Source organism: Marmota marmota, unplaced genomic scaffold (assembly GCF_001458135.2).
Source record: "Marmota marmota marmota unplaced genomic scaffold, marMar, whole genome shotgun sequence".
NCBI lineage: Eukaryota > Metazoa > Chordata > Mammalia > Rodentia > Sciuridae > Marmota > Marmota marmota.
Window position 1 is genome coordinate 8,568,278 of NW_025999983.1, and position 12,656 is coordinate 8,580,933.

At 49.8% G+C, this 12,656-nt stretch overlaps 1 protein-coding gene across 1 annotated transcript in view; it reads right to left on the reverse strand.

Annotated features, from left to right (window-relative positions):
• The window catches only part of Tmem181 (transmembrane protein 181), a 52,495-nt gene extending 39,906 nt beyond the window's left edge, over positions 1-12,589 (reverse strand). Inside the window, exon 1 of the mRNA XM_048805896.1 lies at positions 12,349-12,589. Within this exon, the coding sequence (XP_048661853.1) occupies positions 12,349-12,479 (131 nt within the window). The 5' untranslated portion in view covers positions 12,480-12,589. The remainder of the gene's footprint in view (positions 1-12,348) is intronic.
• Positions 12,590-12,656: the final 67 nt, after the last annotated feature.

A 12,656-nucleotide genomic window follows, 5' to 3' on the forward strand; every position in this document is an offset into this window, starting at 1 on the left:
GAGGGCGCGGGGTGCGGCGACCGCGGTGGGCGCTGGCCAGCGCGGGGCACCGGTCCTCCGCACGCCCGTCGCCTCAGTCACGACCGAGGCCAGCCGAAGGGCCGTAAGGGCACGAATCCCGGAGCGGGGCCACCTCTGGGGACCAGGCCGCAGTCTCCAGGGCCCTACACACGTGTCTGCTTCCTCTTTCGTCTCCAACCGCGAGGTCCTTGCATGGAACTTTCACTGGCCAGCGTGTGAGCGTGTGAGCGCGTCCCGCCAGAAAAGCATCCTATACCCGCTCTGCCTTTGGTAGTTTAGGGGTTTTTAAGCATCCCTCCCAGTCTATTAGACTGCAACACGTATTTTATTACCAATATTTAGCCGTAACATCCCATCATCATCCCCTATGATATCACTGTGACTGCTTTTATTTGTCCTCCTCTTCCCAGGACCTGGCACCAGTCTAGCACAGAAAGACACCAGCGCACGAGTATTGAACAGATGACTGAACTGGATTTGCCAGGTGACTAACAATATACCAGCCTATGTTCCAAGAGTTTAAGAGAATGGGGAACACTTTCCCAAGGAATCAGAGGGAATGGGTTTCAGGGGACTAGTAAGTATATAATTTGCTGATGGGTGGTTAAGTGGGCCCCTGCCTTCTGGCTAGGGTGAGCAGTTAGTTCTAGAAGGCCTAAGAATTCCCTAGTTCTAGCACTAAAAGTCCTATGTCCTGGAAACCCCCTCAGTTCAGACAAACCAAGACAATTGATCACCTTATTTCTGACCCATGTTTTTCTTAGTTACTGGCCTAAAGTGTCTTTGCTTGGTTCCCTCAAAAGTAGAAACTGAGACAGTAGTGTCCATGTAACTTTGTTGGGAGCAGGGAAACAAGGAGAGAGAATAAAGTTTAGACAGGGACAGAGAAGAGTACACTTGAGGAAGTGCAAGCTGGTCAGAGCTTTCAACACAGCTGGCTGCTCAACCTTGCAGGAGAGACTCATAGAAACTACGGGGTCAGGAGACAATCTGTTGGCTCTGTCCTGTTACCTGTCTCTCATTGGTCAAAGTCTGATCTACACATCCAGGTGACTTTACCTGTCCCCTGTAAGTGGCTACTGATGGCTAGCAGCATCTGAAGGAACCAGTACAGGGCAAATGAGCCTCCCTTGTCAGTCAGCACCCAGGGGCTCCTTTGCTGGGGCTGCAGGGACAGAGGTAGAACCACGGGAAATTTTTCCAGCGTAGCTCAGGCAGGAAAGCAAGGGGGGAGGCCCATGGTCCTGTGGGGTGTGGACCTAGGCAGACCAGGGGGATCTGGGGATCCAGCACAAAGAAAGAGAAGGTTTGGAATATTTGTTACAAAGACTGGGGAAATGGATGGCCTGGGAAAGCCTAGCAGTACTCCAGGGCTTCATGAGGCCTCAGCTCACAGTGGTGACTTCCTATCAATGGTGACCTTTCTGAAACCTGCCTGGTGGCAAGTGCCTCCTGCTGACCAGGCAGCCTGGCATGACAAGGGAGCTTGGGTCCTGAGCAAAGATCAGAGGCCGTGAGACAAAAGGAAGTGAGAATCACTTGAGGAGCTTTAAAAAACCATGATGCCAGGGCTAGGGTTGTGGCTCAGTGGTAAAGTACTTGCCTAGCATGTGTGAGGCCCTGGATTCGAGTCTTAGCACCACATATAAATACAATAAAGGTCCATTTACAACTAAAATAAATATATATATTTTTAAAATGCCCAGTGAAATGAAACCATATCTGAAGTGCAGTGTAGGCACCAGTGGTTTCCAGAGTTCCCTACAGAATTCCAGTGTACAGCAAGTTTGATGGCTAGTTGGGCACTGGAATCTAGGCTGATTGGCTCCAGCTCCTTCCTGGGGGCCACATGCATTTTTATTCTTTGGTTCTGTGAATTACCCCTGTAATAATCAATTCCCTCTTTTTGGTTGACACTAATACCTGTAACCATCAGTCTTAAATGCTGCATTACTATCTCTTTATGAAATGACAGTGCTGCTAGGTGTCCCTGATGTGACTCTCAAGATGAGAACTGCTGCAGAGTTCCAATTCCTACTGCACTGAAGGAGGGGCACTCTGCTCTGCAGTGCTCCCCACAGACGCCTGACCCTCCACGAGAAGGTGCTACTCTGGAGGAGCAGTGCCTGCACCCCCTAGGCTGACTTCAAAGGAATCTGTGTTGGACCAGATCCTACACTGGGGGCTCTCTCTACCCAAGAGCCCGAGTGAGGTACCAGAGACACTGCCACAGTCACAAAGGATGGAAAAAACAGGGAAACTGGATCATGATTAGAAACATAACCCTCCCCCCTTTCAAATCCTCACAAGACCTTGCTGGACATGCTGCCCTGTCACAAATGCAACTAAGTGTCCTTCCCAGCCACCGAGGTGTATGAAAAGAGTGGAAAGAGCACAGCCGTCCCTGGACACAGATTTCAGTTCTGCTTGGCTCCTTCATTCCCAAGGGGATCATGCCCCACCTTCCCAGGTCCCCAGCCCCATCTTGAATGCAGTACACTGGGGGCCATGTGTGCCTGTGCCTGAGTGCTTCCAGCTGATAATTAGTCCTTGACTCAAGCTATTTCCCACATAAAAACCAGGGCTGCTCAATTAGATTCATAATTTGCCACAAACTGCCAGATTAGGGAAGGCCAAGGTAGACCAATCCCAGGCACAAGAAGGGTCTGTCCCACTGCAGGGCTCAGTGTCACAAAGAAGTCTCTACTTGAGCTTGAACACACAGAACAAGGAGCTCTGTCCTGATCCTCTAGATCCGGCCTAAACTACACAACTCCAGCAAATACAGGGTAGGGAAGAAAGAGAGATGTGGCAGGAAAGCTAGTGTAGAAAGGTTCAGAGCAGACATGGCAGTGTCCTGAGGCTGGGCAAACCTAAGGGGCATGGTGGCCTTCAGAGAGATGCCCACCTGTGGCTATGGCACTTGGAGTGACCCAGGGCCTAAAACAGCAGCTTCCTGAAATCCCGCCTCCTGGTGGCTTTTCCTTTTATATGGCTTTGCTACAGTACTGCCAGGCTAAAATGCAAGCCACCCATTAGGAGTCACTTTTCTTCCATTGCTCCTTTAGGTCACATTTATGGCCATTTTTAAGGTTATGGATGCATCAATGATATTTCATTGATATTTCAAGGAATTTCATTCAGGATAGGAGAAGAGGTGTTACAAAACAGTCCTTATGTTTTTTAAAAGCTCTAGGGAGGGAGAGTTCTCCTCCCTTTTTGAGAATAAGAACCCGAGGGCAGTAAGGCCTGCTACACAGGGAGCTGTGTTGAGAGTGGAGGGGCAGACAAGGGTGACTCAATGAAAAGAGCAAGACACTGAGCCAGCTGGAGGGGGGAAACCAAGCCTCCAGCCGGGGAAGTTCAAGACACCTGCCCAGCAGACGGCCAGCCAGCCTGCCTTGGCCCCACTTCCCAGCCTGACCTAACCTGGACTCTATCCTTGGGTCTTCGCTTTCTCTCCTTGAGGGTAACCAACCGTCCTGATTTTTCTGGAACTAAGGGGTTTCCTGGGACACAGCTTTCAGTGTAAAGCCAGGACGAGGTGGTCACCTGACCTCTGGCTCTTCAGCTCCAGAGCTGCCTGGTTACGTCCCCCAGTAGAGGCTGGGCCACTCTGTTCTTTTGCCCAGAATCTCCGTGCCTGCTGCTCCCCAACACCTACACACAGCACACAGCCCTTCCTCAGCCCACAAGTGATAAACCTCAGACCGTTCAGGTGACAAAGCCAAAATTCCAGACACTCTGCAGGGGAGACAGGGCAGGGGCAGACACGGGTCACTTCCTTCAGACTCATAGCTCCACTAGTATCTGCTGGCTGGGTTTTAGAGCCAGGGGGATCAGATCACCCTGAGACCCGCAGACTGGCCTGAGAAGTGCAGTGGTGGACCCGAACCTGCCCAGTCCTCCCGACTTGTCCATCAAACATCTGGCTGTCACTTTAGGCAGCTGTCAGCAGAGAGGAGCCAAACTCCACAGCCCTGTCAACACCTGGGCTTTTCTCCTCAAGGAGATCCTTCTATGGATTGAATTGTGTCCCCCGCAAGAATGTTGAAGTCCTAACCCCCCAGTGTCTGTGAAATATGGCTGTATTTGGAAACAGGGTCTTTGATGATGAAGACAAAGTCATTAGGGTGGCCCTAATCCAGTGGGAGAGTTGGATGCAGAGCAGACACACACAGAAAAGATGCGTGTCTCTACCATTGAGCTACACCCCCAGCCCTTTTTATTTTATTTTAATATTTGTTTTTAGTTGTAGATAAGCACAATACCTTTTATTTATTTATTTTTATGTCGTGCTGAGGATAGAACCCAGTGCCTCGCACTTGCTAGGCAAGCACTCTACCACTGAGCTACAACCTCAGGCCCCCTTTTTATTTTTTGACACAGGTTCTTGCTAAGTTGCTGAGGCTGGCCTTGAAATTGTGATTCTCCTGCCTCAGCCTCCAGAGTAGCTGGGATTACCAGCATGTGCCACTGCACTTAGTAGACACCTTGATTTCAGACGTACGGCCTTCAGAGCTGTGCGAGAGTAAGTGGCTGTATTTTTGGCCCTTGTCTGCACACTAATGTGGTGCCCCAGCCCTCGTCTGCACACTGATGTGGAGCCCCAGCCTTCATATTTCTGGGATGAGGAACTGCCTGAAGTTTCAGGTGCCCAGCGCTAGCCTCAAGGCCTGGTCTCTTCTGGAAAATGTTCTTTCAGTTGCCAGACCTAAGTCAGCATTGAAGCCCAGTGAGGACCAGGGCCCAGGAGAACAGATGGGGTGCCTACACCTGCTCTGCTCTCTAGGAAACCAGAGAGAGAAATGGTTTTCTCTCCCAGTCCAGTGCAATATATAGTTTTAAAAAAGAAAAAGAGGGCTGGGGTTGTGGCTCAGTGGTAGAGCACTTGACTAGCATGTGTGAGGCACTAGGTTTGATTCTCAGCACCACATATAAATAAATAAAATTAAGGTCCATTGACAACTAAAATAAATTTTAAGAAAAAAAAAAGTAACAAAATTCTGCTATCTGGGCAAGAGCTCTGCTCACCCTAAGATACACAGAAAAGTAACTAAGCCCTGGTGAACCTCCAGGTTCTGAGTGTGTAGCCCTTCTGCCATTAGAATCCCAGGTGCAGCATGAGCACAGGTGACCAGCTGAAGGCATTTGGCTGTGCCTTCAGCACTGAGCTGTACAACACAGAAGCACTGAATGACAAATGGAAGAAAGCACCAAGGAATGGCCAGGTGGGTTCAGTGGGTCCAAGAAGGGTCCAGTCCCTGGGGGAGTGTGTTTTAGGCAGCACCTAATTACACTTTCTTCATGCCCAGGCAACATGAGGCAGGGCAGAGGCTGTTCAGCAAGGAAGTCCCAGCCCGACAGTGAAATGCAGCATCTTGCACCTGCACACGCACAGCAGAGGGGAAGGGCCTCTTGCCTCCAGCAAGCTACCCCTCCCAGGCCTGTGGGGTGGTAGAATACTCAAAGGAGCCTGCATTTGTACAAAGGAATCACTGGTCCAATGCGCCCCTGCTTTGGTATTCAGGGGTTGAACTGAGCCACATCCGTACCCTTTCCTTTTTTTTTTTTTTTTTTAATTTTGAGACCAGGTCTTGCTAAATTGCTGAGGCTGGCTTTGGACTTTCAGTCCTCCTGCCTTAGCCTCCCAAGTTGTTGGGATCACAACTCGGATCGCTACGCCCCTGGCCTGGTCCAGTGTTTTAAAACGGGGCAGGCTGGGTGGTTAAGCTCAATGGTTAACCACTTGCCTAGTATGTGCAAGGCCACAAGTTCAGTTCCCACTACCACACAAAAAGCGTTTGCTCAGCTCTTAGCTAAGAAGGCTCCCTATGTTCTTGGAAGGCTGCAGCTGAGGTGCAGCATGAGGGTGAGAACAAATGGCAGCCATGTGCCACTGTTCTGTCAGGGACCCCATGCTGGGACATACACAGGGCCTTCATGAATCAGCTAGAACCCGGTGGTGCTCACTAACAGTGTGGTGTCTACCAATCCATCTCTGAGCTGTAATTCTTTATCAGCTTATTCCCATTTTCTGAGGTGAAGCACCTCGTGTATTTAAAGGCCTTTGGGCTTCCTCATAAAAAAAACTGGTGGTCCTGGTGTTTTGGCCAGGTGTGGACCACTGTTTTTGTGGGTGGTGGCAGTGGTACAGGACCTCTTCTTATGTGCTACATAATGATTCCTTAAAAAGTGCAGATACTGAAAATGCCCTCTACTCCACGTGCTTCGGGGCCAGACAAGGAGGTCAGAAGCCCCTGCTCCTAGCCACCCACCTTCCTCCCCGTGAGGCAGCGAACATGGGTGCCACACAACTCTTCCTCCCACAGGGAGCACAGGTGAAAGCTTTGGCTGGGATTTGAGTTTAAATGTTCAAGCCCACACAAGTGTTCTACTTTCTAGAACCTATATATAAGTAATTGAGAGACACCCCAAATGTCCCTGCATCTATGCTGGCTTCAAGACACTGTCCCAGTCTCTGTCTTGTCTCTAAGGAGAGCTGGTGTGTGGCTTGTGTTGTAATTTTCCTCAGTTCACACCTCAACACGGCAGAGAAGAAAGAAAGGGTCACTTTGTAGCATGGATAACCTGCAGTATGTGGCATGACCCCAGTGCCACTCTGCCATGTTTAATGGTACTATTTGCTCTGAGGAAATAGGGGATTCATATTTTTTTTAAATATTTATTTTTTAGGTGTAGTTGGACACAATGCCTTTATTTTATTTATTTATTTTTGTGCTAGGCAAGCTCTCTACCACTGAGCTACAGCCCCAGTCCCTGAAGGATTCATTTTAATTTAAACAGTAACAAGAAGAGAACCCGGAAGAGACTCTGATGCCATGCACTGACAAAGCGGTGGAGGAACCAGAGAGCAGGCCACTATTGGAGTCAGGGGACAAGACTTTAAGAGGCCCAGCTTAAGGTCAGATCCTTGAGGATCACATGGTATGAGGCCTTGTGCTTAGGTCACCCTGACTTGGCAGGGAAGAACAGTTGTGGCAGGTTCGGGGATTTCAGACTGGTAGCCAGAGGCAAGCCCAGGGTGGCAAGACTGCATGGAGCTTTCCTGGCTGGTGCTCAGAGAGGATACAGGAGAGGAGAGTCCTTCTCAGTGGGAGACCCTCCAGAGACAGCATGTGGGGAACTCCCCTGGGAAAGAGGAACTGGAGAGGGGGGCTTATGATCCAGATGATGTCAGTCAGCAACAAGGAGAGGTGTCTCTGGGTAGAGGGCAGCAGCTGTTTAGGGTTTGTCTAGCAGATGCTGGGTGCTACTTCATGGAATATACAAATAAGCAGACCCTAAATAGCTAAAAATATGTTTGTTTGTGCTATATTTAACGCAATTGTTGTGTAAGAATTTGGGCTTGGCCCAGGTGGGCTTTGTGCTAATTATCCTACTATGAAGAAGGAAAGAATGTGGAAGCCAACCTGCAGGGCCCAGGCTTCGTCCAAGATGACAACATGGGGTGGGAGAAGCCAGACTACTCCAGACGTTAAAGGAGATAGTGTGCTTCCTAAGGAAGCTGGGCTGACGGAGGTTAGTGGGAATGAACTTATATGGCAATGGAAGGAGCTAGTATTGAGGGAAGACTGAGTTATAGGGCAAACAGGTCAATCAACAGAGCAGGAGCACACAGCATGGGGAGAGCTGCCTGCAGGGGGCAGGGGCAGCCCAAAGGCACGGATCTGTCTGGGGGCATGCCCTGCCCAGCACCCACCACTGGCCTCTCAGACACACATCTGCTCAAAGAGGGAGCTAGAAATGTGCAAAGGGAGAGCCAGCCAAGGTCATTGTCAACAGTGGCAGCTGGGTTTGTGTGGGAGGGAACTCTGACTTCTGACAGCTAGCAGAATACACAAATAGCTGGGTACACGTTCACCAGGCAAATGTACCTGTAGAACCAGTGCCCAGATCCAGAAGCAGACTAGCACCAGCACCTTCTTTCCTTCCCGGCCCTGTCCCTCCAGGGTAAACATCGGACTTCTACAGAGTCACTGGACTATTGTGCATTTCACATAGATGGATTCTAATGGTAAGCATTTTGTCTGGCTTCTTTTGCTCAACACTGTGTGAGATTCTTTTTGATTGCTGTGTGTAATTGTGAATTGTTTATTGCAATATAATATTTGATTATGAAATGAGTCAAATATATTTATCTATTCTACTGTTGATGAATACTTAGCTAGTTTCCAGTTTACTGCTATGAACATTTTTGTACATGTCCCTTGATGGACACCTGTATGCATTTCTGTAGGGTACACACCTGAGGGGAACTGCCAGGTCAAAGGGAATGTGTATGTTCAACTTTAGGAGAAACCAGTAAATGGTTTTCTATAGAAATTATACCCATTTCCACCCATCGGCAGTGCTGGAAATTTCCATGTGTTTCTCAACTTATCTGTCTCCTTCACTTTGCCCGCTGTGTGTGTGGGGTATAGGGAGACTCAAGGAACTTTTCTGTAGACTTCAAATTATTCCTTTGCTTTTAGAACCAAAGATAGCCAACCACTTCTTCACAGGAATGTGAATGAGAACCAAGAGTCAAAATGGTTATCAGCAGCTAATTGCTACCAAGTTAAAAAGAGAAAAAAAAAATGATTGCATCATTAAGCTGCTGGATCAACAATCTGATTCATCGCCTACCATCCAGGCAGGTCTGCTTTGGTGTTTTGTTATCTGTAGCAGGAAGCATCTTTTTTTTAAATATTTATTTTTTATTTTTAGGTAGACACAATATTTTTATTTTATTTTTATGTGGTGCTGAGGCTCGAACCCAGTGCCTCATGCAATGGTAGGCGAGCAATCTACCACTGAGCCACAACCTCAGCCCCAGCAGGAAGCATCTGTAGTATAATCTTCTCAAAGCACTTGACTCTCAAAACACCCTTGTGAAGATGAGATCACAGGCTTCATTTTTCCTGCATGGAAACTGATCACCTGTGGAATTCAGTCATTCCCCGAGGCCAGGGAGTTTGCAAGGACTGAGCTGAGACTGGAACCCAGGATTCCAGTTCCCCAGCCTTTTCTACCTTCCCTTTCCTGGCAGGGAATAAAGTGGCCGTATCTCATTTTGTAGAAATGACTGAGAGTCCTTTGATCACACAGCTGTAGCTCAGCAGATTACGTAACTGATCCATACACAGCCATGCCAGCTACCAGAGGGGCCCGCCATCTTTTGAAAATGGGTCATTAGCAGCTGTTCCCTGTATCACCATGTTACAAGGAAACTGTCAAACACGTGAGGTTATTTCCCTGCAGCTCCAAGGGAAAAAAAACGCTGGTGCCCTCTAGTCAAAAATCACCAAAGAAGTGGAGATGGTGAGAAGAGCAGGAGCAAACACTGTAGTAGCAAGTTTACCTTCCAGCAAGGCGGGGCAGGCGCTGCAACTGTCAGTTGTCTGGCCTAGAAACCCAAGAGCATTTCACCTAGTATGTGAAGGAACACTCCATTGATACAAAGGCTCAATGGAGCATCTGAGGCTAGTTCAGTGACCTAAACACTCCCTCACTATGGAAGCCTTTGTGATCCAGCCAAACTGCTCTGTCTACACAAAATATTGTAAAGCACCCTGCGGTCTACTTGTTCTCGTGGCAGTGGGTAGAATTTGTTTCTGCCCTTTTCCAACCATGGCAAATTGGTCTTCAGGATCCAACTTAACTGATGAAGTTGTTCCAGAACAAAGACTTGCATGCCTGCTTAGGACACGCAGCCAAACTGCTCAGGTCACTTCCCTGACTTAAAACCCTTAAGTGGAGTCACATCCTATTTCTAATGAAACACACAGTCATTGGCCTGCCTTTCTCTCTGACCATAATGCCCCACACTCGCTGGTCTTCTGTGGATTCCCTGAACAGACCATGGTTTTTTGGGGTTTTTTTTGGGGGGGAGGATGGGTTGTTTGTGTGTGTGTGTGTGTGTGTGTGTGTGTGTGGTACTGGGGGTTGAACCCAGGCCCTCGCATATGCTAGGTGAGTGCTCTGCCACAGAGCCACATCCCCAGCCTCAGACCTTGTTTTTATTATGGCCACAGGGACTTTGCATTTCTCCTGCCTCCTCTGGAGCTTTTCCACCTCCTTATCTAGTGAGCTCCTCATTCTTCAATTTTCATATCCATGTCACCTTCTCAAAGAGTATTTCCTGACCACTTGCCCTGAAGTGACACAGGTCACTCTATCATGGCTCCTTTCTTACTATATTGCTAGCATTCATCGTAACTCAGCCTCAGCTAATATTTGTAAGCCCCATGACAGCAGCTCATCTTGCTCACTGCTGTATCACCCATTCCCTAGAACAACAGCAGGAACGGAGGAGATGCTCAATTTTGATGAGTTGAATAAATGGATAAATGAATAAAGGATGGTCCAGTGGTAGGTTAACCAGGGGTGCTGTGGCTTGTTCTTTTCTCCTATTCACCAGCTCATTTGACAAAGAAACATTTCCAGGAAAATAAAATGAAGCGAGGAGGAACCAGAAAGGAAGAAAACTGTGGGTGTTAGGGACTAGATATGTGTCCCCCAAAAGTTCATGTGTGAGATAATTCAAGAATGTTCAGAGGTGAGATGGATTACCTGGGTGCTAAGTGTAGATAGGCAAGATATGGCTGGAGGAAATAACTCACTGGGGAGTGCCTTTGGGTTTACATTTGTCCCTGGTGAGCTCTCTTTGCTTCCTGCCAGCCATATTCTGAGCTGCTTGCCTCTAACATGCCCTCTGCCATGATGTTCTGCCTCACCTTGGGCCCAGAGCTGTGCAGTCATATGACCATGAACTGAACCTCTTAAACCACGAGCCAGATAAACTTTTCTTCCTTTAAGTTGTTCTTGTCAAATCTTTTGGTCACAGTGATGCAAAGTTGACTAAAAAAAAGTAGGAAAGGAGACTGGAAATAATCTTACTTCAGAAACATAATGTGACTACTTGAGAGGCTGAGACAATAGAATAGCAACTTCAAGGTCAGCCTGGACAACTTAGCAAGACCCTGTCTCAAAGGTGGAACTCTCCTAGGTTCAATCCCCAGTACTGGAAAAAAAGATTTTTAAAAAAAACAACCTGGGAGCTGTGGTTGCAGCTCAGAGGTGGAGCTCTTGCCCAACATATGTGAGGCACTGGGTTCAATCCTCAGCACCACATAAAAATAAATAAATAATTAAATAAATGTATTGTCATCTACAACTTAGTTTTTTAAAAAATAAATAAATAAATCTCTGTGGGCTCTTTTACCTGTCCAGTCTGCCAGGAGGCTGCATTAGAGATTGAGGGACTCATCTTCAAACTACAACATTTGATCTTGGCATTGTATTGTTTTAAAGGATGGGATTTTCACTCAGCAATCATGACCACAACCATGATATATTGCTAATGAGCCCCCTGGGAAGCCAGAAAGCTCTTGAGAAGATTTACTAAATATGCTACGTATTCTGAGCATGAATGGTGTAACTACTAGCACAGGGTAAGTAGAATAAAACTAACGACCATAAATTCAACGACAGCTTGCAGTACAATTGCCATTCTTGAACACAGAGGGAGTAAGCTGTTACTAGAATCCTTCCGGTTCATGCTTCCCATTAAAGGTGAGGACTCCTGAGGTGCGGAATTAGGTAACTTTCTCAGCTCCAGAGCTAGTAAGTAACAGAATCAATCTAGGTTGCAGGCCACACGACTCCTGAGAGGGTCCTTTCCTGACACCTGGATACAGTAGGTAAAAGCAGGCCCTGGCAACGGACACCCTTCCCCACCAGAACAGCGCTGCACAGAGGGGAAGGGGCGGGTGCCCTGCGGCAGCACCTGCAGGCCCCACTGCTCTCGCCACCCAGGAGAGGACGACAGGAAAGAACGCAAACACGCCCCAGTCAACAGCTCCTCGGGGCGTCTATACAAGGCCTCCCCGCATCTTCACGGCGGTGCCACCCAGTCGTGTGACACTGTATCCCCGACCTTCGGCAGCGCCCCAGCCTCAGAGATTTCACCCCAGGGCAGAGGCCAGGGCCCGCCCTCGCTCCCCAAGCTCCAGGAGAAGTGGCAGACCCCCAAGGCCGGACTCCGCGAGGCCGGAGCGGCCGGCGCGGGGAGGGGAGGGAGAGCCACGAGGCAGAGGGAGGAGCCAAGCGGGGACCAAAGCCCAGGGTCCCTTTCTCCCGAGGCGAGCATCGGCTCTGGTCTACGGGGATGGGAAAGGGCCCTTGACCCTGCGGCCGCGACCTGCGGGGGACCCCGCGGGCGCGCGCGGCGGCCAGCGCCGGGTTCCCAGCCCCTCCGGGGCTCGGCGACGGGGCGCGGGGGCGCCGCAGGCCCGCGGAGGGCGGCGGCCCGGGCGCGCCTACCGGTAGTAGCGGTCATCTTTGAAGGGCGTGAGGTCCTCCTTCAGCTCGCGGTACGCCTCCTGCAGCCGCTTGCACAGGTGCTTGAGCTCGCTGCAGAGCGGGGGCTCGAAGGCAGGGTACTCGGCGTCCATGCCCGCGCCGCGCTCCGCAGGCCGCCGCCCGCGCGCCCGGGCCCCGCGTCGCCTCCCCGCGCCGCCGAGCCCTCTGCTCCGCCTTCCTCACCGCTCTTGGCTGCGGGCTTCCGGGACCCCGGCTGCCGGCGCGCTGGGTGAGGCGCGGTGCGTGGGCGGGGTGGGGAGGGGTGCGGG